Genomic DNA, 25745 nt, shown 5'->3' on the forward strand with positions numbered 1-25745 from the left:
CAATTAGACTGGTGATATGCATTTATTAATACAAAAGATAGAGATGACATAACTATACTATTGGAAGTGCATGGCATACATAAAAAAGGACTGTGTTTCTTGAGATTCTTCATGTGGAAATTACCAGGTTGTCTTCAGAATAGTTGTGCTTGATATAAAATGCTGCATTTACTTTGTGATAAAAAGCCAAACTTAAAATGAGATTTTATAGCTGATGAAAAAAGTAAATAAATAAATAAGTGGATTTGAAATGTTGACTAAGATTTCCTGTTCTTTGCTTATGCTGTCTGTGAGCAGTAAGATAAACTGTTTGTTTTGTCTACTTCCTTTCTGTTTGCTGAAAGATGAACTGCTTCTTTTGTGCATTTCATTTCAGTATATCTTAATTCAGAACAGAATTGACTAATTTGCTATCATTTTGGCAGATTTCTGCCATTTATTAAGCCAGGTTTAATGTTTAAAGCAATTTTAAGTGTTCTGTCAGGCAATAGTAAAATGCTTCCATTAAAAATGTATTACCAATACTCATCAGAAGTCAATAATGTTACTTTCTATAAAACAAGATTGATTAGAAACTCTTCTTTTAAAAAATCTGTTTGGTATTCATGACAAATTAAACATCTCTGTATAAATACACATCACTTCTTTGTGAATAGGCATTTAGAGTATCTGATTTAAAATGAATTGGATATTTCAGCTCTAGATATAGCACCCTTATATCACACTTCCTAACAAACTACTAAAAAAACCTTTATATCCCAGTATGATAATATTATATTTCAATGTAATTATTAATTTAATCTAGATTCTCATAAATATTATCACAAATTAAAAGTCTTTATAAATGTAGATTAAAGCTATCAGGATAAATTAAATTTTATTGCCTAAATATTTTCATTAAAAACTTAGTCTATAAAGTAAACTTCTAATTCAGAGGCAACAAGATAAGTTTAAAATTAATGTGTATTATATAAATTGATTACATCAATAAAACTAATAATATTCTGAGTATTAGGTATATAATAATATAATTCCAAAATAATTTTATATCAATTAAAAAATTCTTCACCCTTTTCTTATGTTCTTATCCATGGCAGGTATTCAAAATGTATAGGATATGGAAAGGAAAGGTTTAAATTGGCTGGTCAAAGTTGTCAGTGAATCCATGCAAATATAGAAGAGCAGTGGTTAAGAAAAATCCAGGCACACAATAAGCCTATTAGACATTTTGCCTTCTCTAGCAGATATTAATGATTGCTTTACCATGATGAAGCCACTTAGGGTGGGGAGGTCAAAAGTAACCTGCCAGATTTGTCAGAAATGAACATAGTTTCACATTTGCTGTATCATGTATTGAGTCTTATAATGCGTGTTAAATATCATGATTGGTCTTTTCTTAGAAGATTCGAGTGCTTCAGCTACAGAATATTAAATCAACAAAATTGGAAGATGTAAAGTGTGTCTGCTTTTATTGATATGTATATGTGTCTTTGTGTGCATGTATGTGAATATATATGCATATCTGTGTCTGCATATAGTGTGTTTATCTCTTCATATATGTGTATAGTATCTGTATTCTATTAATATATATGGAAAAAGGTCATTTTTATATACACACTTTTTTCACACACTGTAATGCATATTATAGTCAAGAAATATATATTATGCATATATAGATTGGATGTACATATGTTCATAGTTATTCCTTTATCATGTTATTGTCCTTTAGGTGTATGTCTTTCTTTATCAGGAGGGAATTCATTAAGTTCAGTTCAGTCACTCAGTTGTGTCTGACTCTTTGTGACCCCATGAATCGCAGCACGCCAGGCCTCCCTGTCCATCACCAACTCCTGGACATTACCCAAACTCATGTCCATTGAGTCGGTGATGCCATCCAGCCATCTCATCCTCTGTCGTCCCCTTCTCCTCCTGCCCCCAATCCCTCCCAGCATCAGGGTCTTTTCCAATGAGTCACTTCTTCATATGAGGTGGCCAAAATATTAGAGTTTCAGCTTCAGCATCATTCCTTCCAATGAACACCCAGGGCTGATCTCCTTCAGAATGGACTGGTTGGATCTCCTTGCAGTCCAAGGGACTCAAGAGTCTTCTCCAACACCACAGTTCAAAAGCATCAATTCTTTGGCGCTCAGCCTTCTTCACAGTCCAACTCTCATATCCATACATGACCACTGGAAAAACCATAGTCTTGACTAGACGGACCTTTGTTGGCAAGTAATGTCTCTGCTTTTGAATATGCTATCTAGGTTGGTCATAACTTTCCTTCCAAGGAGTATGCCTCTCTTAATTTCATGGCTGCAGTCACCATCTGTAGTGATTTTGGAGCCCCAAAAAATAAAGTCTGACACTGTTTCCACTGTTTCCCCATCTGTTTCCCATGAAGTGATGGGACCAGATGCCATGATCTTCGTTTTCTGAATGTTGAGCTTTAAGCCAACTTTTTTCACTCTCCTCTTTCACTTTCATCAAGAGGCTTTTTAGTTCTTCTTCATTTTCTGCCATAAGGGTGGTGTCATCTGTTTTCCCAGCAATCTTGATTCCAGCTTGTGCTTCTTCCAGCCCTGTGTTTCTCATGATGTACTCTGCATAAAAGTTAAATAAGCAGGGTGGCAATACACTGCCTTGACGTACTCCTTTTCCTATTTGGAACCAGTCTATTGTTCCATGTCCAGTTCTAACTGTTGCTTCCTGACCTGTATACAGGTTTCTCGAGAGGCAGATCAGGTGGTCTGGTATTCCCATCTCTTTCAAAATTTTCCACAGTTGATTGTGATCCACACAGTTAAAGGCTTTGGCATAGTCAATAAAGCAGAATTAGGTGTTTTTCTGGAACTCTCTTGCTTTTTCGATGATCCATTGGATGTTGGCAATTTGGTCTCTGGTTCCTCTGCCTTTTCTAAAACCAGCTTGAACATCTGGAAGTTCGCAGTTCACATATTCCTGAAGCCTGGGTTGGAGAATTTCGAACATTGCTTTCCTAGCGTGTGAGATGAGTGCAATTGTGCAGAAGTTTGAGCTTCTTTGGCATTGCCTTTCTTTGGGAATGGAATGAAAACTGACCTTTTCCTAGGTTTATTGAAAAATGCAAAAAGTACATTAACCCAATTATTTGGGATTAAAAAGTAAATTAATAAAAAATGTGTGCCTGCTTAGAACTGGAGGAGTCAATATGCATGATCATATGGCAAAGAATCTCCAAATATGCTATAAAGTCAGAATCCCCATTAAATACTTTCAATCCTTTTGGGTATAACCCTAGAAGGCAGTATCCCATAGTGACACAGAGCAAGAATGTTGGAGTCAAGGAGGAAAAGGCTCTGGCCATTGTTGTGTGAACTTAGTCATATTTCTTGCATGGAATCCTAATTTTTAAAAAACAGTATTTGTATATAGTAGTATTTGAAAAGGTGACGACAGAGGATTAGATGGTTGGATGGCATTACGGACTCAATGGAAATGAGTTTGAGCAAGCTCCAGGAGTTGGTGATGGACAGGGAAGCCTGGTGTGCTGCAGTCCAGGGGGTTGCAAAGAGTCGGACATGACTGAGCAACTTAACTGAACTGAATTATTTTAAGAATTATATTAGATACTGTAGTGTGAAAAAATTAATAGAAAATGTTAAGCTCTGTTTGGGTTATATTACAGTATTTAGAAAAAGATATCAGCGTTTATTAAGACATATTTAGTTACCATAGTTTACTTACATTTTGCAGGCATAGCATCATTTAATATAGTTAATAAACCTTACAGATGGATATTATTTTTATTATTAGGTTTTATAGATGATGAATGTGTTTAGAGTTTGAATCACTTGCTCAAGGTCAGACTAACTAATGTGAGAGTCAGGATTTGAAAAGATATGGAAAGTCTTGTTCAAGAAAGAAGGAAGAGAAGAAGTAAAAAGAAAAATAATAAATGAAAATCATGATCAAAATTTGATTCCTATTGACTTCATGAAGGGACTCTCAGAACATTTTCTTATTTTTCTCCTGTTATTCAGAAAAAAATCTTCAAGCTATGAATTCCTATAGATCTTAGTACATGAGGCATTCAGTGCATTTAACCACTTTGTTTTGCAAAGGCTTTTTGTACTTCTTATGCCTTCCCAGTGCTCTCCCAGCAAAACACTCTGATGTGCTATTCATCATTTCCATTTGGAAGAAGTAACTACATTCCTGCTTAGCTGTCACACTGCTTCCAGTACAGTGTGTTTCAGTAATAAATAAAGTGCATGCTTTAAGTATACGTTTTCCGATACATAAGTCTCTTTGGCATAATTCTGGAGGGCATGAGAGAATATTTATGTTATTGTTTAATGGCGACTCACTTCTTTCTAGGAGCAATTTTTGATGAATCTGCCAAAAAGGATGATGAGGTATTTCGCACAGCAGTTGGTGACCTCAACCAGAATGAGGAGATCTTACAGACTGAGAAAATCACATTTTCGGTGACATTTGTTGATGGCAACAACCCTTTTCAAGCAGTTCAGGAAGGTAAGGTCTATCAGCACTCTACATTTTATTTTGTTTTTTTGGTTCAATTCAAATGGCGATGAAATTAAATTTTTAAAAGCCATTAAACATGAACATCATTTTTGCATCTTTGCTGCATTGCTTTTCTTTTAGGGTGTTATTTGGTAGATTTTAATCCTGTATTCTACTTCTGAAAGAGCAATGAGTGGAAAGTTATTGTTTTAATTGAAATATATGAAAATGGTCATAAATATTTACAATAAAAACTTTGCAACATTTTATGACTTTAGTGTAATTGAAGCATTCCTTAAAAATATGACTTTCTATCTGAAGTTTTACTTTGTTTTCTTTGAGATAACTGCTGCCTTGAGTGATGTCACAACTGGAGATGACATTTAAGGTGTATTCATGACAGAAGTATTGCTGAAAGGAAAACTTTTAGACAGTACATATAAATCAAAGATTTTGTACTGGAATCTACGCTGACCTATGCTATCCATTTTTCACTCTCTACAGTGTGCCAAATTTTAAAGCATTTTTCTCCATTCTCTGTGTAAACTTGAGTGAATTAAAATTTTTCATAGGTACAAAGTCATACAAATACAAATTATTTTTATTATGCTAGAATGATCCTTTGTATGAGTGAAGGATTTTAATAGTGAAAGATCTTACACTAATAAAATTCTAGTTTTGATGCTATTTTTGTAATGCAGTATTTAGTCTTTTGATTGGCAAAGTAGTGATTATTCATGAAGTTATTTGTTGTTAATCAGTTTTATATTTTATTGTGATTATATATTTAGTAAAGATACTACTATGAAATTAATTTAGTTAAATGAAGCATTTCTTTCATTAAAAACTTAGAGAAATTGGCAGAAGAAAATATGGACAAGATATAACTGTAGTAAAATTTGGTAGAAAACTTTTTAAAGAAAAGTATTGAAGGGATAAAAAAGATAAATGTTTTTAATTTAATGTATTTACATGATATACAAGTAAGTTTTATTGGAATGTGTTTTTGATCAGTGGCATTGGCTAAAGCTGATTTAAAGCTTATTTCTGTCAGTAAGGCAATGGATAGAATGATTAATAGTCTAATGGATTTTCCTTCTTATTAATTTGATGAAGTGAAAAGATATTATTTTAATGAAATGAACAGAAATTTTAAAGGCTGATTTTGTAATAACATAGATTTTTCATATTAACATGATGTAACTTTAATACATAAATATAAATTTTAAAAATCAGATTACTATAAGCATCTGTTTTTTTCTTGCATTTAATTCAGAATTATCCTGGGAATTTGCAACTTTAAATCATGGCTATGCTGATAAATTTTCTATAGAAACATCTAAAAACTGTCTAAATTAATGTTAGAATTCATAAAGCAGTCTGAAAAAATAATAAACTAGAAATTGTGAAAAATACCTGTAACATAAAGGAATAGTTACACTAAGAATGTTATTCTTTAAAATAGGTAGATATTTCTTTCCCAACTGTTAGTTTCAGTAACCAGAGTAAGAACAGGAAAAAATGAGGACCGACTTATTTTTGTGACTGTCTTCTCATGAACTGCAGATGTGCTAAAATATCCATGCCTTTTAAAAAATCCACTTTGACTGAAAAAATGTGGATAAAGCAGTGAGAAATATACATTGGGTAAAATGAAATTGCAGCAGCTAAATAAATATGGCCTTCACACCTTTTTTTAGAGACTACAATTTGAAACACAAGGGCAGTTTTTAAAATACCACAGTTAATCCATTTACATATTGCTTTGAGTAACCATTTCTACTGTCCACTAAATTCTGGAAACAAAAATATCTCTCAAAAGAACTATTGTGATATAAAAGAATTTGTGGCACTGAAAGCAAATTGAGAGAGGAAGTAAGTTTTAAGTTTTCACGATAGAGAATGCTAGATATTTGTCAAGAAAGAATAAAGAACTTGACAGTTTGCCTGATGGGTTTTAATACTAACAGGATGTTCTGGACCAGTTATTTTGATGGTCTGCTCTGGGTAATGAACCTGAAATAAGTTGTAGGAAACTCTGGAGCTAATTTTTCCCCATTCAATATCAAGAAAGATCTTGCTTAATTTTAGAAGTAAAAATAGTTTCTTTCTAGAGCTCTTATTATATTTGATAACTTTGAAACAATAATAGAAATATTCAATTGAGAGAGAACAAAAAGTATTTAGGAGTATTTCTTAAATATTTTGAGGAAGTCTTTTAGGAGAAACCTTCAACTGAACTATCAAAGATGGTCACCTTTCTATTATCGTATCTTTGCTGCAATATCATTAAAATCTATAATATAGAGGGTCTTAAATCAGTTTATTTGTTTTTCACATTCTAAAGATGGACACGGCATTCAGTGCTGTCATTATTATCAGTAAGTAGTTTATACATTAGTCTTTCTGATGAACATCTAAAAATTAATGATTTTGAATTCTTTTACCCTCTCTTTGTATTTTTAATATGTTTGTTTTTTCATTTGTTTATTTGAAAGTCTGACCCTTGAACAAATAACATCATCAAAGTATATGGATATTTTGGTCATAAAAATGAATTATAATAGGGATCTGTCAACAGATAAATGGAATCTAATATGAAATCCTCAGTTTATTTTATTGTTAGAACTTTCTCCAACATTTGCATGATTTTTTTTAATTTAATATTTTGTTTATCCCATCTATTTTCAACACTTAATAAGAGAGAGAGATTTAAATATAAACAGCCTACTCCATAAACTTTAATAAAGAATATTGGTAATATAAAGTGCTCCTTTGTAGTTTTGGTTACTGTAAGTTTGAGCATAATAATAATTATTTTAAGGTGATTTTCTTGAAGAAAATATCTTGTTTACAACACAGGATCAATATTTTTTATTCTCTGATGAGCAATGACTATTTGATCATCATTTTCACTATCCTATAACATTAATCTCAGCAGTTTCAGATAAATGAACAGTAGGAAAAAAATACTTGTTTTAATAAAAGTAATTTGTAAATAAACCACCTATTTTTAGGTAATTATTTTTGCTTTCTTCTGAATATGTTTTGATAAGCCATTGGTTACCTTTCATCTGTTGAGCTGTGATGTCAACTAATGGTAAAGACTTTTTCATACCTTAACTTAGGAATTCTTTTCTTTACTTTCTTTTTGTGTGTGGACATTTTCCTTAAGATATACCAAAAATAAAATTGAAAACCTATAGAATTATTATGGTACAAAATTATATAAATCCTATTGAATGTTAAATTAAATAATTGAGACCACTGTGGTTGAGTAATTCTTCTACAAACTAGAAGTGTGTAGCAAAGAACGAATGAACTAAGCCAAGGCCTGTAGACCACTGACCTGATATTTTCCTTACTATATCTGCAAGGATATATATATATATATATAATATAATATTTACTTATGAGGAAAATTCATAATATATTCTGATATATTCTAGGACTTCAGTAAACACTGTAGGGAATGAAAATGGTAGCAGATTTATATGTTTTGATATGCGCAGGTTATGTTCATAGGTTTTAGATGGCATGGATTAGCAGAAAAATACCAATTTGATTGACAGCAGCAGTTGCATTGTATAATCCACTCAGTTCATTCATCCTTACTTCTCCTCATCTAAATAATAATGAAGAAATCAGAACATAAGTGATGTATTTTAAGGTCAATTTCATCTCTGTAGATAAGATTCTCCATAAGTCTTTAGAACAAATTTCCAGATTTAGATACATAAAGAATTAAAGAAATTATAATTATTCAGTTCTCACTTCAGAGATGGCTTCACATTGCTGAAATTGCCTCCTATTTTTTTTTCTTTCTTTTTCCGTGACTGACTTCAGAATTGATTAAAGGAATATATGATAGCTGTCGTTTGTTCTGCTACCTCATCCAGCTATTCACAGCAACCTGGAGCACTCATTAATTTCATCAGAATCCAGAAAGGGCCTTTTGCAGGTTCAGGTGACCTGGACCAAAGCAGTTGTGAGATTTCTTTCCTTACTTTTCTTTTAAAGATTGTTTCCTCTGTTGGACCTATGTCCTGAATATAACATAGATACACAAATGACTGTTGTGAAAGGCACCTCTGTCTCTACTGAAAGCAATAGTAGTTGTTTATATTGTTAGCTCTTAGCTGAAACCAACACCACTATGGGCCATGAAAGGTGGGGATTTATAAGAAAACAAGGTCAGGAAATGTAAGGAGAATGTGTAAAAATGTTCACATTGAAAGGTGAATGCAGACATATGAATGCATGTATAATTCTTGCCTATATCAGATGTATCAGGAAGAATGTTAAGAACTATGCACTAATATTGAATGGCAAGATTCAGTTAAAACATTTTGACATAATTATTAGAAAAAGTATATAAAAATGAAATGCATAGTGAGAAGAGTATAAGGGAAGATTTATACTATAGAGTCACAAATGATTCTATTTGAAAACAAAGGACTATCAAAATTATTCTCTTCTCTGATGTGTTAAAAATCATTATAAACAATTTAGTTATAAAAGTTGATTTTGATACAAAAAGCAGTCACAATTAGGATTGCTCATCTTCCAGTTACAGCCTGGTCCATCTTTAACTCACTTCTTGACACACCAGGCCTGAATATCGATTGCTCTCAAAGAATCTTGTAAAAATAGACCTCTCACTTTCACACAGTGACAGTTTCAGTTGGATTTGCCTCGCATATCTTCCAGAATTAAATTAGTGTAAGTGTAAAACAGTGAGACTACTCTTATTTATGGTTTATGAAATAAGTCCTGTGTCTTTTTGATTATATATAAATATCCATGTATCTATATCACGTGTGTAAAAGGGATGACAGAAGAGTAGCAGAGCCAAAAACAGTGTAAGGAAATCTAAGCAGGAAAAACCTTTCCTAAGACACATGACAATTCACTGTGAATATTTCTGGTGCCATAGGCTAAATCTGAATAGTCTGGTTCAAAGAAGATGTAAATGTAAAAGAATGATTTATGTGGCTGTGGTATTTGATGCTTTATTCCAGGGCTTAGTCTCATAATTTATATTCCTCTCTGCTTTAATAGGATATTTTTACTGTGATTAAAAGCATCTGTTAATTCCAAAATTCTTAGATTGGATTCTTCAATTTTCCTTAGCATAAGATTGCAATGTATGTAACTCATCAGCCTGTGTTTCCTGGACCAACTTATATAACTCCAACTTCAGCTAATTTTTTGAATCTCCTGACCACTGAACTTGAGAATTAGTGACTCCAGAAACCAAGAAACAAAATCTGAACATCATGCGATTATACTTCTTCTCATTCATTCATTTGTTCATTTCTTCCCCCATTTTTTTCATTCCTTCTTCTCTTTCCACATCAAGGCGAATGTTGTATTTTGTCTCTAGGCCCAATACTCTGTAGACAACTGATGCCTAACTCCATGTGCAGAGCAGTTGAAGGGATAGTGATACAGCTGACTGGCCACCTCTGGGCACTCACAAGGAAGGAGAGATTCTCGAGGTCCATTTGGTGTCTGTCTGGACAACCTGCCTCTCTTCATGAGTCTGGAGTGTTTAGGTTGGTCAGTTCTCCAGAAATTCTATGCCAAGTTCTGCATCAGTTTTCCTTCCTACTGCCACGTTCTAAGAACTGGCAGACAAGGTCTGCAATCAGAATCTGCCTAGTGTGTGATCTTTAGTACTTATCATTAATGTAGTATTAAAATTTTAGACATCTGTATCTATTAGGGACAGCACAGGCATACATTCTTTCAAATATCTCATATTATCCATTTTCATTAAAGAATTGCCGATCAAGAAGGATTATAATAATATATATTTGGACTCTAATTTTGAGGGTACTCAGTTAAATCAGTCTTTTCAAATACTTAAAGCCTATAACTCTTCCAAGACTGGGCCGTCTGTCACGGAGATAGCAAAAGAGAAGATGGAATGTCTGTCTGCAGGAGGTCTAAACATGCACCTGAGGGGGACTGTGGATTTTTACATGTCGTTCCTTCTACCTGTAACTTGGGGTTTTAATTGTGTTAATAGTAGAAACACGATGTTCTAGATTTTTAAAACATTTACTTTTCAGAAAAGAGGGAATTTCTTTTTTAAAGAAATTCATTATTTTTAATATAATGTTAATAAAGATATACAGTGCATAGCTTAATTTAATTTTTTTCTGTGATTTTTTTGTTCTACTCTTTTACTGGTAAGTCTTTCCCTTATATCAGTCAATACGACACTTTTAAAGTAAGGTCCCTATTAAGGTCCCTATTACTATGAACAGATTGAAATTCAGATGTTTATAGACCCTTATATCATGATTTTATGTAGCCTTTCTGCTTCAGGACCTTTTACCTGACTACCTACAATTGTGTATTGTTGTGTAAGTTACCTCATAAAATATATATTTCAGCCACATGTGCTACTCTGGATCTTGTTTTATTTAGAAGAATCTGTAGCAGCTTTCTATGAAAACTGTGTTTAATGCAGTTTTTTTTGTTGTTGCTTAAGTGTTCTTTCTACCAACCAAACATTTTCTTGTAATAATAGCACACCACTTTCTTCTGTTCTTTTTCTACCTTTATGGATAGAGTGCATGATTAAACAGCATAATTCAGTTTCTAATCGGTCTTTTATGATAGTTATTTGGTAAAAGAATTACCTATTATGTCATAAAGTGACTGAATATATGGTTTATTAGATTAAAAACCACATTTACGTGCACTCTGCAGTTGTAATGAGAGTCCATTTTGTAGTCATAAAAATTGTTTAAGTTCATGTTGACAAACCAAAGGTGACTTAACTATATTCAGAATTTTAAAACTATTACAAGTATTATTAATATCCAACTTTTAGATGATCCAGTCTACTTGCTTAATTTGAGAATAAAAAATATTCTGACTTTTTATTTTAACATTTAACAGCTTATTTTTGCATGTACTTGCAAAGTATTTTTAGAATTATTGGAATCTCATTATGCATAGTCTTTTAGTATCCATACAATATTTTGTTGAATTATTTTGTAATTTTCAAAAGAAATATCACTGAAACACTTATTTTTAAAAACAAGACACACAAGCCAATGTGCAATAGAAAATTGCATATTCTAGGAAAAATAAGAATGAGTCAGCAAGTACTTTGGGGGTGCCTCTAAGCATTTAGCCTTGAGCGAATTACTCTGCACAATACCGTGGTCTCCACTGGCTGCCCTGAAATCTTAGCGTAGTTAGCTTAACTGTTATTATCACTGTGTTAGATATTGACCTATATCTGCACCTCTTGCTTTTACCCTCCTATTACAGTGCTTTTAAAAATTCCTCACTCATCTCCTTTTTAATCTTTGATTCTTCACTGTATTCACTCACAATATTTATATTTGGTTCAGTATGTGTTTTAAACTTGATGCTTGAGGAAAAAGAAAACATTGCAGTTAAGTGCGAGGGCCGTGTGTTCTTGTGCGTAGTAAGTCGCTTTGTGCACATAGTAAGTCGTTTTGTGTGTATGTGCTAAGTTGCTTAAGCCATGTCCCACTCTTTGTGATCCTGTGGACTGTAGCCCGCCAGGCTCCTCTGTCCATGGTGGATTTTCCAGATAAGGATACTGGAGTTGGTTTCTATGCCCTTCCCAGAGGATTATCCTGACCTAGGGATTGAACCCGAGTCTCTTTGTCTCCTGCTTTGGCAGGCAGGGTCTTTACCACTAGTGCCACCTGGGAAGCATGGGCGATGTAATTAGATAAATCTACCTTTGTATGAATGCTGCTTCACCTCTTAATATCTGTGGGACCATAAACACACCTATTGTTTCCAAGCCTCAGTTTATTCATAAAGTGGGAATGAACACATACTCTGTAGGAAGACTGCTATGATCATTGTTGCATAATAATTACATGGGATAACAATTACGGTTTGTGGGTTCCTCTACTAATCTAAATGCATTTTAATAGTGGAGTACATGGTGACTTGGCACCATTGCATGTGTAAATCAGCAAATTCCTATCTTTCTCTGACCTAGCATTCCCATACATCCTTTGCCACATGCATTGGTAGTTCCCATGCATACCATGGAGAATACTAAATTTAATAACTGCCTAGTCAGTGTCTTTTTTTTCCCAAGATATTTTTTTCTTATCAAGATCCTGAATTCTGGATTGTAAAAATGTTATATAAATTAAATGCTTTTTTTTTTTTCCTTCTGTTTTCCTGGGATAGTTTTGCTTATCAGCCCAGAAAAAGAATTATATTTGTAGTATAATTTATTAAGGTTTGGAGGATTTAAAATACGTTGTTACCATTTCTGGGAAGTAGAGAAAGCTTGTAGGGAGCAAACTAAAGCTTTCTGATAATTTGTGTAGGCTTAATACAATCAGTGAAGTAAATAAGGCACTGAGTCATAACTACATGGAATTCAGTTGTAGAGAGGCATAATGTGGAAGAATGACATATGTGAAGGTCAAATATAGAAATAAATTCAAGGAAAACTTGAGACTTTAATAGATGCATCGTATCTGATATTTTGAATTTATTTCTAACATGATTGTTTAAAAGGTTATCTTTCTATGTTTTTTTTACTTTTATTTCATTATGGGTGGATATCAACTTTAAAACCTTGATCATAGGTTTCTTTGAATTTCCAGTATTTTCCTCAATAACACATAGTATCATGTTATTTTCGCAGAACTCCATGCCTCATTTCAAGACATATTTGCCTTTTGGTCTCTGATAGACTATTATGATAGTAAGAATGGCTAGGGCTTCCCTTGTAGTTTGGTTGGTAAAGAATCTGCCTGCAATGCTGGAGACTCAAGTTCAATTCCTGGGTAGGGAAGATAGATCCCCTGGAGAAGGAAATGGCAACCTACTCCAGTATTCTTGCCTGGAGAACCTCACAGACAGAGGAGCCTGGCGTGCTGCAGTCCATGGGGTTGCAAGATTCAGACACGAGTGAGCAACTAAACCACCACCAAGAATGGCTAAGCTCAATATCTATTATATATGAGGAATGTTTCAAAGTAAAAAGCATATGTTTTCTCAAAATGTTTAATTGGGGGTGGGGGGCTGTTCTACAAATAAAGTCAGATGTGATCTTTTCATAGAAAATGTTCTTGAATAGAATAACCAGTAACAGTTTTTGTATTTTACTTTTGAATTTACACTTATATAAAATCAAACAGAATATGTTGAGGTGGTCCTGTGTGCTTATTCAAGTTATTGAAAATGAGCACAAGGTAAATACCTCTGGTGATAGAAAGTTATTTGGAGATTAAAAAAGCGGTGCACATACTTATTGGTCACAGAGAAAGAAACTGACACATCAGCCTCATTCTATGGGCTACCAAATGCTGTTCTTATTGTTTTATATTAATTTGTCAACAGTACTTGTAATGTTTGAAACTTTTTAGTTCATTCTTTGATTGTTTTGAATTTCTAGGCATTTTTGTCCCCATTTAAAGAAGTTTTATATCTATATTAACTCATCATATATATATTAATATATGTATTATATATATATGCATTTATATATACATATACATAGAAATTCATATGCTTATTTTAAATATATATCTTATACAGCATATATGTCATGTATATATGATATATATATACCATATCTATTATGCTTATCTATCTACCTTTCTCAAAAGAAGTTCACCAAGCATTTCTTTCTTTTGGTAATCCTTCCAAAGTTGATTCATGCTTCTCATGGGTAATTTTAACTCCCTATTTACTATATCTGTTACAGTGAAACAAGGCTGGTTTGTTGTTAAACCACCGTCATTCATTATCTAAAATTTATGCCAGGGCTCCATGAGAGCACAGATGAATCATTAGTTTACACTTCCTTTCCTCGGAAATTACTTAAACCTTAAATATGAGAAGAGGAGACCAACTGGAAGAAAACTATGAATCACCAAGAATAATTCATGATTCTTTCAAAAAGAAAATAATTGTTTACTTATTTTTAAGATACTTTTAATGAACTACTCTACACTGTATTAGAAATTTATACAGATGAATGAGATAAATTTACCTCAAGCAACCAAGGACTTTATATTTTAAAGAAAGATATACAAAAATAGCTAAAGAAGCAAACACATTTTTTTAGGGAGAAGGCTGACAGCAAAATAACTGATACTATGATAAAAATAGTAGGTGGGTTGTGTGTGTGTGTGTGTGTGTGTGCAACTTAAAGCCAGGAGTTCATTTTTTTATGTAGTGATTGTGGAAAATGCAAAAAGGGACATTTTTGCTAAGATTTGAAGTTGCAAAATAGTAAGCCATGCAAAGATAAGAGGAAATAGCATTGCAGGCAGTAGCAATGACAAAACCATTTGGAGGTAGGGTTTGCTTCATGTGTTTGAGGGAATTAGATTACCTTTTGAATACTCAAGCTTTTATTCTATTGTTTTGCAAATGTTTGTTTCCATCAAACCAACCAGTGAAGTTGCTCAGTCATGTCCGACTCTTTGCGACCCCATGGACTGTAACCTACCAGGCTCATCCATCCATGGAATTTTCCAGGCCAAAGTACTGGAGTGGGTTGCCATTTTCTTCTTCAGGGAATCTTCCTGACCCAGGGATTGAACCCAGGTCTCCCGCATTCGCTTTACTGTCTGAGCCATCAGTGAGGTCATTATTTACTGGGTAGCAATATTATTTATGAATTTGTTACCCAAATCTGCTTCAGTTTTCCCGTTTGGGAATGAGTATTGTGTTCTAAAAGAAATTCTGATGGTTCTTCAGATTCTCACTGACATCTGTGGCATGGAAGGCAATGTTAATCATGAATCCCTTTTGGATTTGAGGTTCACCTGTTTGTAACTGATTTTGAATATAGATATGGGAACATTTGGGCTATTAATACAAGTGTTCTTCCTAGGGAAAAAAAATGAAATTACATGGAAAAAAATTTTTAAATTAAAAAAATATTAAATGGGAAAAAGAATTTTACCCCATTTTCTTGGTCTTTTAATACAGAGTAACACAGAGAGATATATTAACATCTAAAACTAGGGAAGAAACATCATTTTGTGACTTTTATATCTGCTGTATACTCTTGACAAAAGAGCCTCCTTTGAAAGCCCAAGAATGAGAATTGTCATTTATTTATATCTTATTATATCCCATGAGCTGTTAAAAGTGCTTCCCCGACCCCATCTAATTTGTACACTGCCTTATAAACTAAAAGACAGTATAAGTTATTCTTACAAGCTTTTTATAGATGAAGAAAATGACATAGAGCTAGGTTAGCTAACTAGTCACAACTGAAACCTTTAATATAGTTCCTGGAATACTCTGGTATTTCAGAATGCTAACTAGGAGTCCCAGACATATATCAGTTGCAGGAGGAGAGTGGGTTCAAGGTGTTTATTATCTGTCTCCTCTGTGACATCTGTTTGAGCTGGGGGTTTCTCTCACACAAAAGTTATGCTTTTCTAAAGGCAGCCTGCTCTTCACTACTCTTTAGAACTCCACAAATTCCTCTCTTCTCTATCCTTTGGGCCTGGTTGCCACCTCACTGCGACTACCTCTAAATTCTTGTACTACCCCTCGTTTTTCTGTCATATCCCTTTCAAATCTGTGTAATTCGTATCTTTGAAAAAGAAATCATTCTCAAATTATCCTGTTTTGAGCTTGCCATTGTTTCCTATTGGGATTTTAGCTGATATCAGTATTAACTACTATATTCAGCTGCCTACATAGAAAAGCTCATCTTACTTACTCTTAGTGAGTTGATGACTTGTCTAATCTAATCAGTAAGTGTTATCTGTTGGAGTGTATTTACACTAATGCATGCATATCATATTGCAAAACTTAGAAAGAACACCTCACACAAATCTTTGTCTTCTGTCTCTTACAAGATGAAATCTTCAGATTCATTGGTATGTTAGAGGTACATCAAAGGCTGACTTGATGTTAGAGATGCTGTGAGGCAGCATCCCTATAGAAGGGCATAAGGTCTGACCAGAAACAGGACTGATCTCCAAATGGCCACCCCACAGCACAGTTGACTGTCTTGTCTCGAAGAACACATAATTATTTTACTTAATATTACAAATGGAATGAATTTGATGAAAACTAATGTTCCATTTGTATATTTTACATGTCTCTTTGAAAATCCTCTAGTTTAAGGAAGTTGATGAATCGATGTTCATAGGTTTTTCAATGTTTTACTCCATTTCCTATGGGGAGAATGTCCTTTTTCTTTCTTTTATTCCATTTCTTTGTAGGAGTGCTTTACTCTACAAACTAGACTCCTTACTATCTTGCTGCAGAAATAAAAACCACACATTTTATTGTTGGACAAATTGTACAGCCAAGACATTTTGTTACCTAGTAACTTATAAAGAGTCATAAGGAGAAAGTAACACGTTACACAGGAACTGTTTTGCATTTTATCTCTTTTATTTCCTAGATCCACAGTTTAATAGATACTAATGAACAACAAATGGCCAAGCAGCAGGCAGCAAAGAAAGAGGAAACATAGGAAAGGTCCATAAAAGCATGACCAACACTGTAACTTTATTTCTTCCTTCATCCAACATTATTCAGCACCCAAGTAAAATATAGTAAAGCAGAATTAGTGAAAAAATGTTATGTAACTTAGGGGCCCTCTGCATTTTTAAGGATTTAAACCACTAAGAAAGAATAAATGTATGTGTACAGATAACGTAATTGCTAGGCAGTGGTTTCTTGAGGAACAAAATACAAAGTTCAGTAGAAAATGAGATGATTTACAGCCTAGGGATGGTGAGTGAAGGGACAAAGTAAAGAAAAAATAAAGAGGAAAACTGTCTCTGCTCTGAAAGAAGCCATGTCTTCTGCTCTGAAAGAAAAGATCTAATCAAAAAAAGCAGCCATTTCAAAAATACATCTTTGTGATTGTGAAAAATGTCACGTGTGGTGAGCCTGGACTGAGAATGGAAACATCAGGCCCCAAGGACAGAAAAGTAACTTTTCTGTCAATGTCTTTATCTTGTTCCAAGCTTCAAGATCATGCCTTTCCATAACCAGTGGTAGAATAGTGAACTCAGCATGGAAAAAATCATGATTCAGCAAGTAAAATTAGGCATGAATAAAGACATTAATAATGACATCAGCCTTCATATAGCAAAGCCTTTGTGTTTTTTTTTTTTGTAATGCAGCAAAAATACTGAAAGTGATTTGAGTTCAAAGATGATGCTTCAAAGGCACAGTGCCTCCACTGTGTTTTAAGAGCAAATGAAATTTTTACAATAATTATTCCATATCTATGGAAGAGTAATTGCTTTTCATGTTAAAGAGATAAGCCCCTAAGTTTTATAATACAAAAATATTGTACATATGCTTTAATGTTTTTAAAGGATTATTACTACCCATTTGGCATTGTATGCTATAACTCAGAGTGTCATGGCATTGTGCTCGTCCGTGAAAATATGGATTGTTTCCTAACCTAGTTGGACAGAGGTAGATAAAGAATAATAATATCCTGCTTTGGGGTTCTTTTATATACATTGTCTGTGATAATTCCTTTTTTTCTTTTTTCTTCAAGTTATGTAGTCAACGTTTTAAATTAAAAGCATTTATAGGTCAGATTATCCAAGTAAACAATGAGGGGTCTTTATTTGAATAAAAATGCTCTGCCATCTGTGAAAATCAACATTCACTGTGTGTTAATTATTGGTTAACTTATTAATCCACCTGAGTAAATATTAAGAGTTTATAATTTGCAAAATACTATAATATTTGCAGAAAGAGATATCCAGGGACATCAATATAGTTTCTAGCCTCAAACATCTTATGATTAGCAGGTAACAGACATAAATAACATTAACATCAGTTCAGTTCAGTTCAGTCGCTCAGTTGTGTCCGACTCTTTGTGACCCCATGAATCACAGCACACCAGGTGTCCCTGTCCATCACCAACTCCCGGACTTCACCCAAACTCATGTCCATCGAGTCGGTGATGCCATCCAGCCATCTCATCTTCTATCATCCCCTTCTCCTCCTGCCCCCAATCCCTCCCAGCAACAGGGTCTTTTCCAATGAGACAAGTATTCTCATGAGGTGGCCAAAGTACTGGAGTTTCAGCTTTTGCATCATTCCTTCCAATGAACTCTCAGGACTGATCTCCTTTAGGATGGACTGGTTGGATTTCCTTGCAGTCTAAGGGACTCTCAAGAGTCTTCCCCAACACCACAGTTCAAAAGCATCAATTCTTCGGTGCTCAGCTTTCTTCATAGTTCAACTCTCACATTCATACATGACCACTGGAAAAACATTAGCCTTGACTAGACGACCTTTGTTGGCAAAGTAATGTCTCTGCTTTTTAATATGCTGTCTAGGTTGGTCATAACTTTCCTTCCAAGGAGTAAGCATCTTTTAATTTCATGGCTGCAGTCACCATCTGCAGTGCTTTTGGAGCCCCCCAAAATAAAGTCTGACACTGTTTCCACTGTTTCCCCATCTACTTCCCATGAAGTGATGGGGTTTTTTGTGATTTTAGTTTTCTGAATGTTGAGCTTTAAGCCAGCTTTATCACTCTCTTCTTTCACTTTCATCAAGAGGCTTTTTAGTTCCTCTTCACTTTCTGCCATAAGGGTGGTGTCATCTGCATATCTGAGGTGTTTGATATTTCTCCTGGCAATCTTGATTCCAGCTTGTACTTCTTCCAGCCCAGCATTTCTCATGATGTACTCTGCATATAAGTTAAATAAGCAGGGTGACAATATACAGCCTTGACGTACTCCTTTTCCTATTTCAAACCAATCTGTTGTTCCATGTCCAGTTCTAACTGTTGCTTCCTGACCTGCATACAAATTTCTCAAGAGGCAGATCAGGTGGTCTGGTATTCCCATCTCTTCCAGTATTTTCTACAGATTATTGTGATCCACACAGTCAAAGGCTTTGGCATAGTCAATAAAGCAGAATTAGATGTTTTTCTGGAACTCTCTTGCTTTTTCCATGATCCAGAGGATGTTGGAAATTTGATCTCTGGTTCCTCTGCCTTTCGTAAAACCAGCTTGAACATCTGAAAATTCATAGTTCAGGTATTCCTGAAGCCTGGCTTGGAGAATTTTGAGCAGTACTTTACTAGCGTGTGAAATGAGTGCAATTGTGCGGTAGTTTGAGCATTCTTTGGCATTGCCTTTCTTTGGGATTGGAATGAAAACTGACCTTTTCCAGTCCTCAGGACACTGCTGAGTTTTCCAAATTTGCTGGCATATTGAGTGCAGCACTTTCACAGCATCATCTTTCGGGATTTGAAATAGCTCAACTGGAATTCCATCACCTATACTAGCTTTGTTTGTAGTGATGCTTTCTCGTGCCCACTTGACTTCACATTCCAGGATGTCTGGTTCTAGGTCAGTGATCACACCATCATGATTATCTGGCTCGTGAAGATCTTTTTTGTACAGTTCTTCTGTGTATTCTTGCCACCTCTTCTTAATATCTTCTGCTTCTGTTAGGTCAATACCATTTCTGTCCTTTATCGAGCCCATCTTTGCATGAAATGTTCTCTTGGTATCTCTGATTTTCTTGAAGTGATCTCTAGTCTTTCCCATTCTGTTATTTTCTTCTATTTCTTTGCATTGATCACTGAGGAATGCTTTCTTATCTCTCCTTGCTGTTCTTTGAAACTCTGCATTCAGATGCATATATCTTTCCTTTTTGCCTTTGCTTTTTGCTTCTCTTCTTTTCACAGCTATTTGTAAGGCCTCCTCAGACAGCCGTTTTGCTTTTTTGTAGTTATTTTCCATGGGGATTGTCTTGATCCCTGTCTCCTGTACAGTGTCACGAACCTCCGTACAGCATGAATGAAGGGATGGAGCCAAATCAATCCAGTTGTGAATGTGACTGGTGATAGAAGCAAGGTCCGATGCTGTAAAGAGCAATATTGCATAGGAACCTGGAATGTTAGGTCCATGAATCATGGCAAATTGGAAGTGGTCAAACAGGAGATGGCAAGAGTGAACATCGACATTCTAGGAATCAGTGAACTAAATAATGGAACATTAACATAGATATAAGAAATTGTGAAACAAAATGTAATAAATTATGAAGTTCTCAGTAGCAGTAAAATGTAGTGTTATAGGATTGCTAGGAGTGCTGACCTTTGTTCTATACTTTTACTTTCTTCTTCACCCAAAGCTAGAAATAATTTCCTGTTCCTTCCATGTTCAGTGTGACCCCAGTATTGGTACCAGTTATAACAGTACATTTGAAGTAATTAGGCATCGTCTAATTTGTGTTGCCAGCCTTGCTATGCTGCTAACCTATGTTCATTCATTCAGTTAGTTCAACAAATATTTATTGAATGCTTGCTCTGAGCTAGAAATTATTCTAGAAGCTCTTCATATAGTAGGGGAAAAAAAAATATCCTGCTCTCTTAGAGTATATGTTCTAGATGAAAGAGCAACACATTTTATACACAATTTTAAGTTGAAGCACTGTTTAAAAACTTTTAAAAACGAAACAGCTTAAAAGGGATGGAGATGATGAAGTTGGGGATATCATTTTAAAGAGAACAGCCAGAGAAATTCTTCTGGGATGATTTTGAGCAAAGACCTGAAAGGTGACAGGGGACAGATGATGTGGATATCTGGACATGGCAGAGTGTACATATGCTGTGGTGATATCAGCAACTTGAATTTGTCCATCTTCTCAGAACCGTGTTAATACTTGATTTCCATTAATTGAAGACCTATTTTATTTTTGTGACTATCAGTAAATTTTCTGGCTTGTACCTGTAGTCACTTACATGTTCAAGCCCTGCAGCTTGTTCTTTGCAAATATATTTTGTACATTGAAGTCCTTATTTGAACTTCAATCCTATGATTGTTACCAAGCCACCTATTTCTACACCTTACAGATGCAGCCTGTCTGGCTTGGTATTGTAGTGTATAGAAACCCTGTCAGTAGGCTTGTGAAGAGTCAGTGTACCTGGTGGTTACTTAAGCATAATCTCTTTACTGTCAAGTTTGTGTGTAGTATCGCTATTATCTGTTAACATAATTTGAATAAGCTCTGTCCACTGTACTAAACTGTTCAAATAGATTCTTTTCATCTTCCATGATTGCACAGTCTTAGCTGGATCGATATCTACAACACTCTTGCCCCCTGCAATTGAACTACATTTTCCTTTTTCCCTGGTAGTTGTGTAGAAGACCCATAGAATATGAGTGAAAGTATGAGCAATTTTTAAGTCATTTCCAACTTAATGACAAGCTATTTGCCCTCGGCTAATACTTCTCCCCTTTCAATGAACTGGCATACTCCCGTGTCTTGTGACTATGGTTTCACCAAGCAGATAAGGATCTACATGCTAGTGGGTTTCCGAGCAATGGGACAGAAGGAACCTGGCTCTCCTATAGGTGACTGCTGTATATGAGAGTCATCCTGTATCTTATTTGTGTGATCAGTTGTGTCCAGCTCTTGCGACCCCGTGGACTGTAACCTACCAGGCCCTCTGTCCATTGGGTTTCCCAGGCAGGAATATTGGAATGGGGTGCCATTTCTTTCTCCAGGGCATTTTATTTACACCTACCTTATTTAGGTTGTCTTTGTTCCAGTAGGTCAAAACTTAGTGTAACTATTGCATGTATCTCTGTACACTATATATGAGACAGTTATCCCACTGCTCCTACTCTGCTAGTGAGGATAATTTTGAGCACCCAGATACTCCACTTCTGATTTTCCCATCACAACTGTGGGCTGCTTCCTTTTGCTACTGCTGCTTCTGCTTCTCCTTTTCATTCTCCAAAAGATAAATTGAGGTATAATTTACATACCATACAATCCATCTGTTTTAAATGACAATTTGATTATTATTCATAAGTTTAAAGAGTTGTACACCTATTGCCAAAATCCAGGGTTTAGAACATTGACATCACCAACAAAATCTATCATGCTCATTTGTAATCAATCAATCCCCATTCCCACAGCAGCCCCAGCCAACCACAAATCTGTTTCTATGGATTTATTGCTTCCAGACATTTGATATAAATGAAATTCAACAATATGTAGTCTATATGTCTGGTATCTTTCACTTAGAATGAGTTTGTGATGTTCATCCATGTTGTAACATTTATCAAGAATATATTACATCTAATGGTAAGCAATGTTCCATTGTAGAGAAATACCGCATTTTTTTACATTCAAAGGTTAAGAGACTGGATTATTTCCCCCTTTTGATTATTTTAAAAAATGCTGCTATGGATATTTACGTGAAGGTCATTGTGAGGACATATATATTTTGTCTTAATCTGCTTGGGCTGCTATAACAAAATACCACAGACTAGGTTGCCTTAAACAATATGTTTTTTTTTCATAATTCTTGTGAAAGATAAGAACAAAGACATCCAGAGGTTTGGTGTCTGATGAGAGCTCTCTCGGGTTGCTGCCTTCTTCCTGTGTGCTCTCATGTCCTATTTTTTGTATGTGCAGGAAAGAGGGTAAAAAAGCAGTCATTGGTGTCTCTTCCTTTAAGGACACTAATCCTTTCAGACCAGGTGCAAACCTGGTGGCCTCATTTACCCTTAATTACATTCTTAGAGTCCCCATCTCAAAACATAGCCACAATGAGGGTTGTGGGCTATAACACTCAAATTTTGAAGGGATAGAAACATTCAGTTCATAACATTTTTCTTGGGAAGATATCTTAAAAGGGGACAGCTCAGTCATGTGGTAAATTAAAGTGTAACTTCTTAAGTAATTTCACAACTGTTTCCAGAGTATGTACATTCCCCCTAGCAGTGTTTGAGGATTCTAGTTTCTTCATATCCTTGTCAATTTTGTGAAACATAAACTGGTATCTAATTAAGATTTTAATTTGTATTTATCTGATGATTAAGGATACTGAGTATCTTTTTCTGTGCTTGCTGGCCATCTGTATATTTTTTGATAGCTTTTCACATTTTATATGTGTTTAATTAGATTTTATGACTGATTTAACTTTAAATATTCTTTATGTATACTTTATGAAAGTTCTTTATCAGATATATGGTTTGCAGATACTTTCACCCAGTCTTTCCCCGCCCCCCATCTTAATGATACTTTTTGAAGTGCAAATTTTAATTTATTGAAATTCAGTTTATCAGTTTTTTCTTTTAAGTATCTTTCTTTTGCATTACATCTAAGAACTCTCTGAATAATTCAAGGTCACTGTGATTTTTCCTGTTCTCTTCTTAAAATTTATATATTTAGTTCCTTATATTTAGATTCTAGAAGCTGTTTCATGTTTGTATTTCAGTGTGGTGTGAGACAGTATTTTGGCATGTGAATATACAGTTTGCCTACTCTGTTTCAAAGGAAGATTATCCTTTCCCTCACTAAATATATTTGGCCCCTTTGTTGCCAATCAGTTGACCATAAACAGATGTGTTTATTTCTGAACTTTTAATCCTGTTCGTTAGATCTGTGTGCCTGTCATTATGCCAGTAACATATTGGATATTTACAATAAGTTTTAAAATCAAATACATTCTTTTTCTTTAAACTTATATATGACTATTGCATTCTTCTCATTTTATATAAATAATAGGATCAGCTTTTAGTTTCTTCAAAATGGCTTTCTGGGAAATTGACAAGGGTTGTGTTGAATGCATAAGTCAGTTTGTAAAGATTGCCATCTTAAGAATATTGAGCCTTCTATTTCATGAACATAGAATGTAGCTCCATTTTTTAGAATTCTATAGTTTTAATATAATAATAATATTTTTAATATTATTTTTTGCTTTTTACTATGCAAGTTTGGGGCTTCCCTTATTCTTTTAATTTATTCCTTGGGATATTATTCATTTTTATAATACTGTGAATGGAATTATTTCCTGAATTTTATTTTCATTTTGTTTACATACACACACACACATACACACAGATACACACACACACACACACACACACACACATATATTGCTATGGGCTTCCCCAATGGCTCAGCAGTAAAGAATCTGCCTTCAATGCAGGAGATGCAGTTTTGATCTCTGGGTAGGGAAGATCCCTTGGAGAAGGAAATGGAAACCCACTCCAGTATTCTTGTTTAAGAAATCCTATTGTCAGAGGAGCCGGGGGGCTACAGTCCATGAGGTTGCAAGAGTTGGACATGACTTAGCCACTAAACAGCAAGCAATACATTGATATACTGATCTGGTCACCTGTGGCCTTGATGAATTCAATAGTTCTAGAATTTTTTTGTGTATCCCTTAGGATTTTCTAAAAACAAGATCATGTTACACAAATGAGGAAATTTAATCATCCCTTTCTAATCTGGATTGCTTTTAAAATTTTATTTATTTTTTCTCCCAATTACACTGTTAGAAACTCTAGTATATAATTTTGAGGGAAGAAGACCTTTCCTGTTTCTAGTCTTAGTTGGAAAACATTTTGTCATTCACATTTGAGTATGAGTTAACTGTTTATTTTCCATAGAGGCCTTTTATCATGTTAAGGAAATGGATAGGATTTATCAGAGTTAATCAAAGATCTCCTTGTTAAATTTCTGGCTAGTTGTCTGGTTTGGACTCTGCTTGATCAAATTTGTATTGTTAATTTGTAAGGTATTGACTTTCCTTCACTGATACATAGATTATTATCATTTTCTATGACTCTGAATGATTTTTCCCCACAAACCACTCTGAATCAAATCCTAAACCCTGTGGCATAGAAAGAAGCTCTTGATTTTCATGTCTTTCTCTACTTGCTGGAACTGCCTTTCTAAAGGGCCTGAGGAGTGGGGTTGAAGATAAGGCTAAAATGCCATGGACTTACTCTTCTTAGATAATGTTCAGTAGGTTTGTTTGTTTTTTGAATAAGTGATTTTCAGTTTATTGTATGCTTTTGGTTAAATTTAAGAACCCTGAAAAAGATTTGGTCAGTTTTGCCCAGTTTTATAATTGGTTTGTGGGGGGAGATTTGCTGAGCTTCACACTCATCATTTACGGAGTTCCACATACCCCTTTTTATAGATAGAGAATATAGATAAGAATATAAAGATTTTATAGAAGTGTTACTATCATTGTAGCTAAACTATGAATGGTAATAAATATATGAAATTCATTTATTAGGGTAGTTCAGAAGGAGAAAATAGTATCAGAAAAGTGGACTCTGGGTAGAAACAACCAATAGTTTAGTTTGTCTGGAACTTTATCTATTTTAACGACCAGGTGAAGTTGACATGTTAAATGAAAATGAGCTAGTAATAGGTTTTGAATATCAAACTGAATTTAATATTTAGGAAGTAGCAAAGAATGAGAAGTTTTGAATGGTGGAATG

The 25745-nt window shown here is 34.4% G+C and overlaps 1 protein-coding gene across 2 annotated transcripts in view; it reads left to right on the forward strand.

Moving 5' to 3' along the window:
- GRID2 (glutamate ionotropic receptor delta type subunit 2) overlaps positions 1-25745 on the forward strand; it is a 1632436-nt gene that overhangs the window by 326852 nt on the left and 1279839 nt on the right. For both annotated transcript variants that reach the window (XM_086406553.1, XM_086406551.1), the window contains exon 2: positions 4357-4512. In XM_086406553.1, the coding sequence (XP_086262679.1) occupies positions 4357-4512 (156 nt within the window). The remainder of the gene's footprint in view (positions 1-4356; positions 4513-25745) is intronic.

The sequence above is a fragment of the Bos grunniens genome, chromosome 6, assembly GCF_055505025.1.
Source record: "Bos grunniens cultivar Pamir isolate PY7600 chromosome 6, Bosgru_T2T1.0, whole genome shotgun sequence".
Lineage (NCBI taxonomy): Eukaryota > Metazoa > Chordata > Mammalia > Artiodactyla > Bovidae > Bos > Bos grunniens.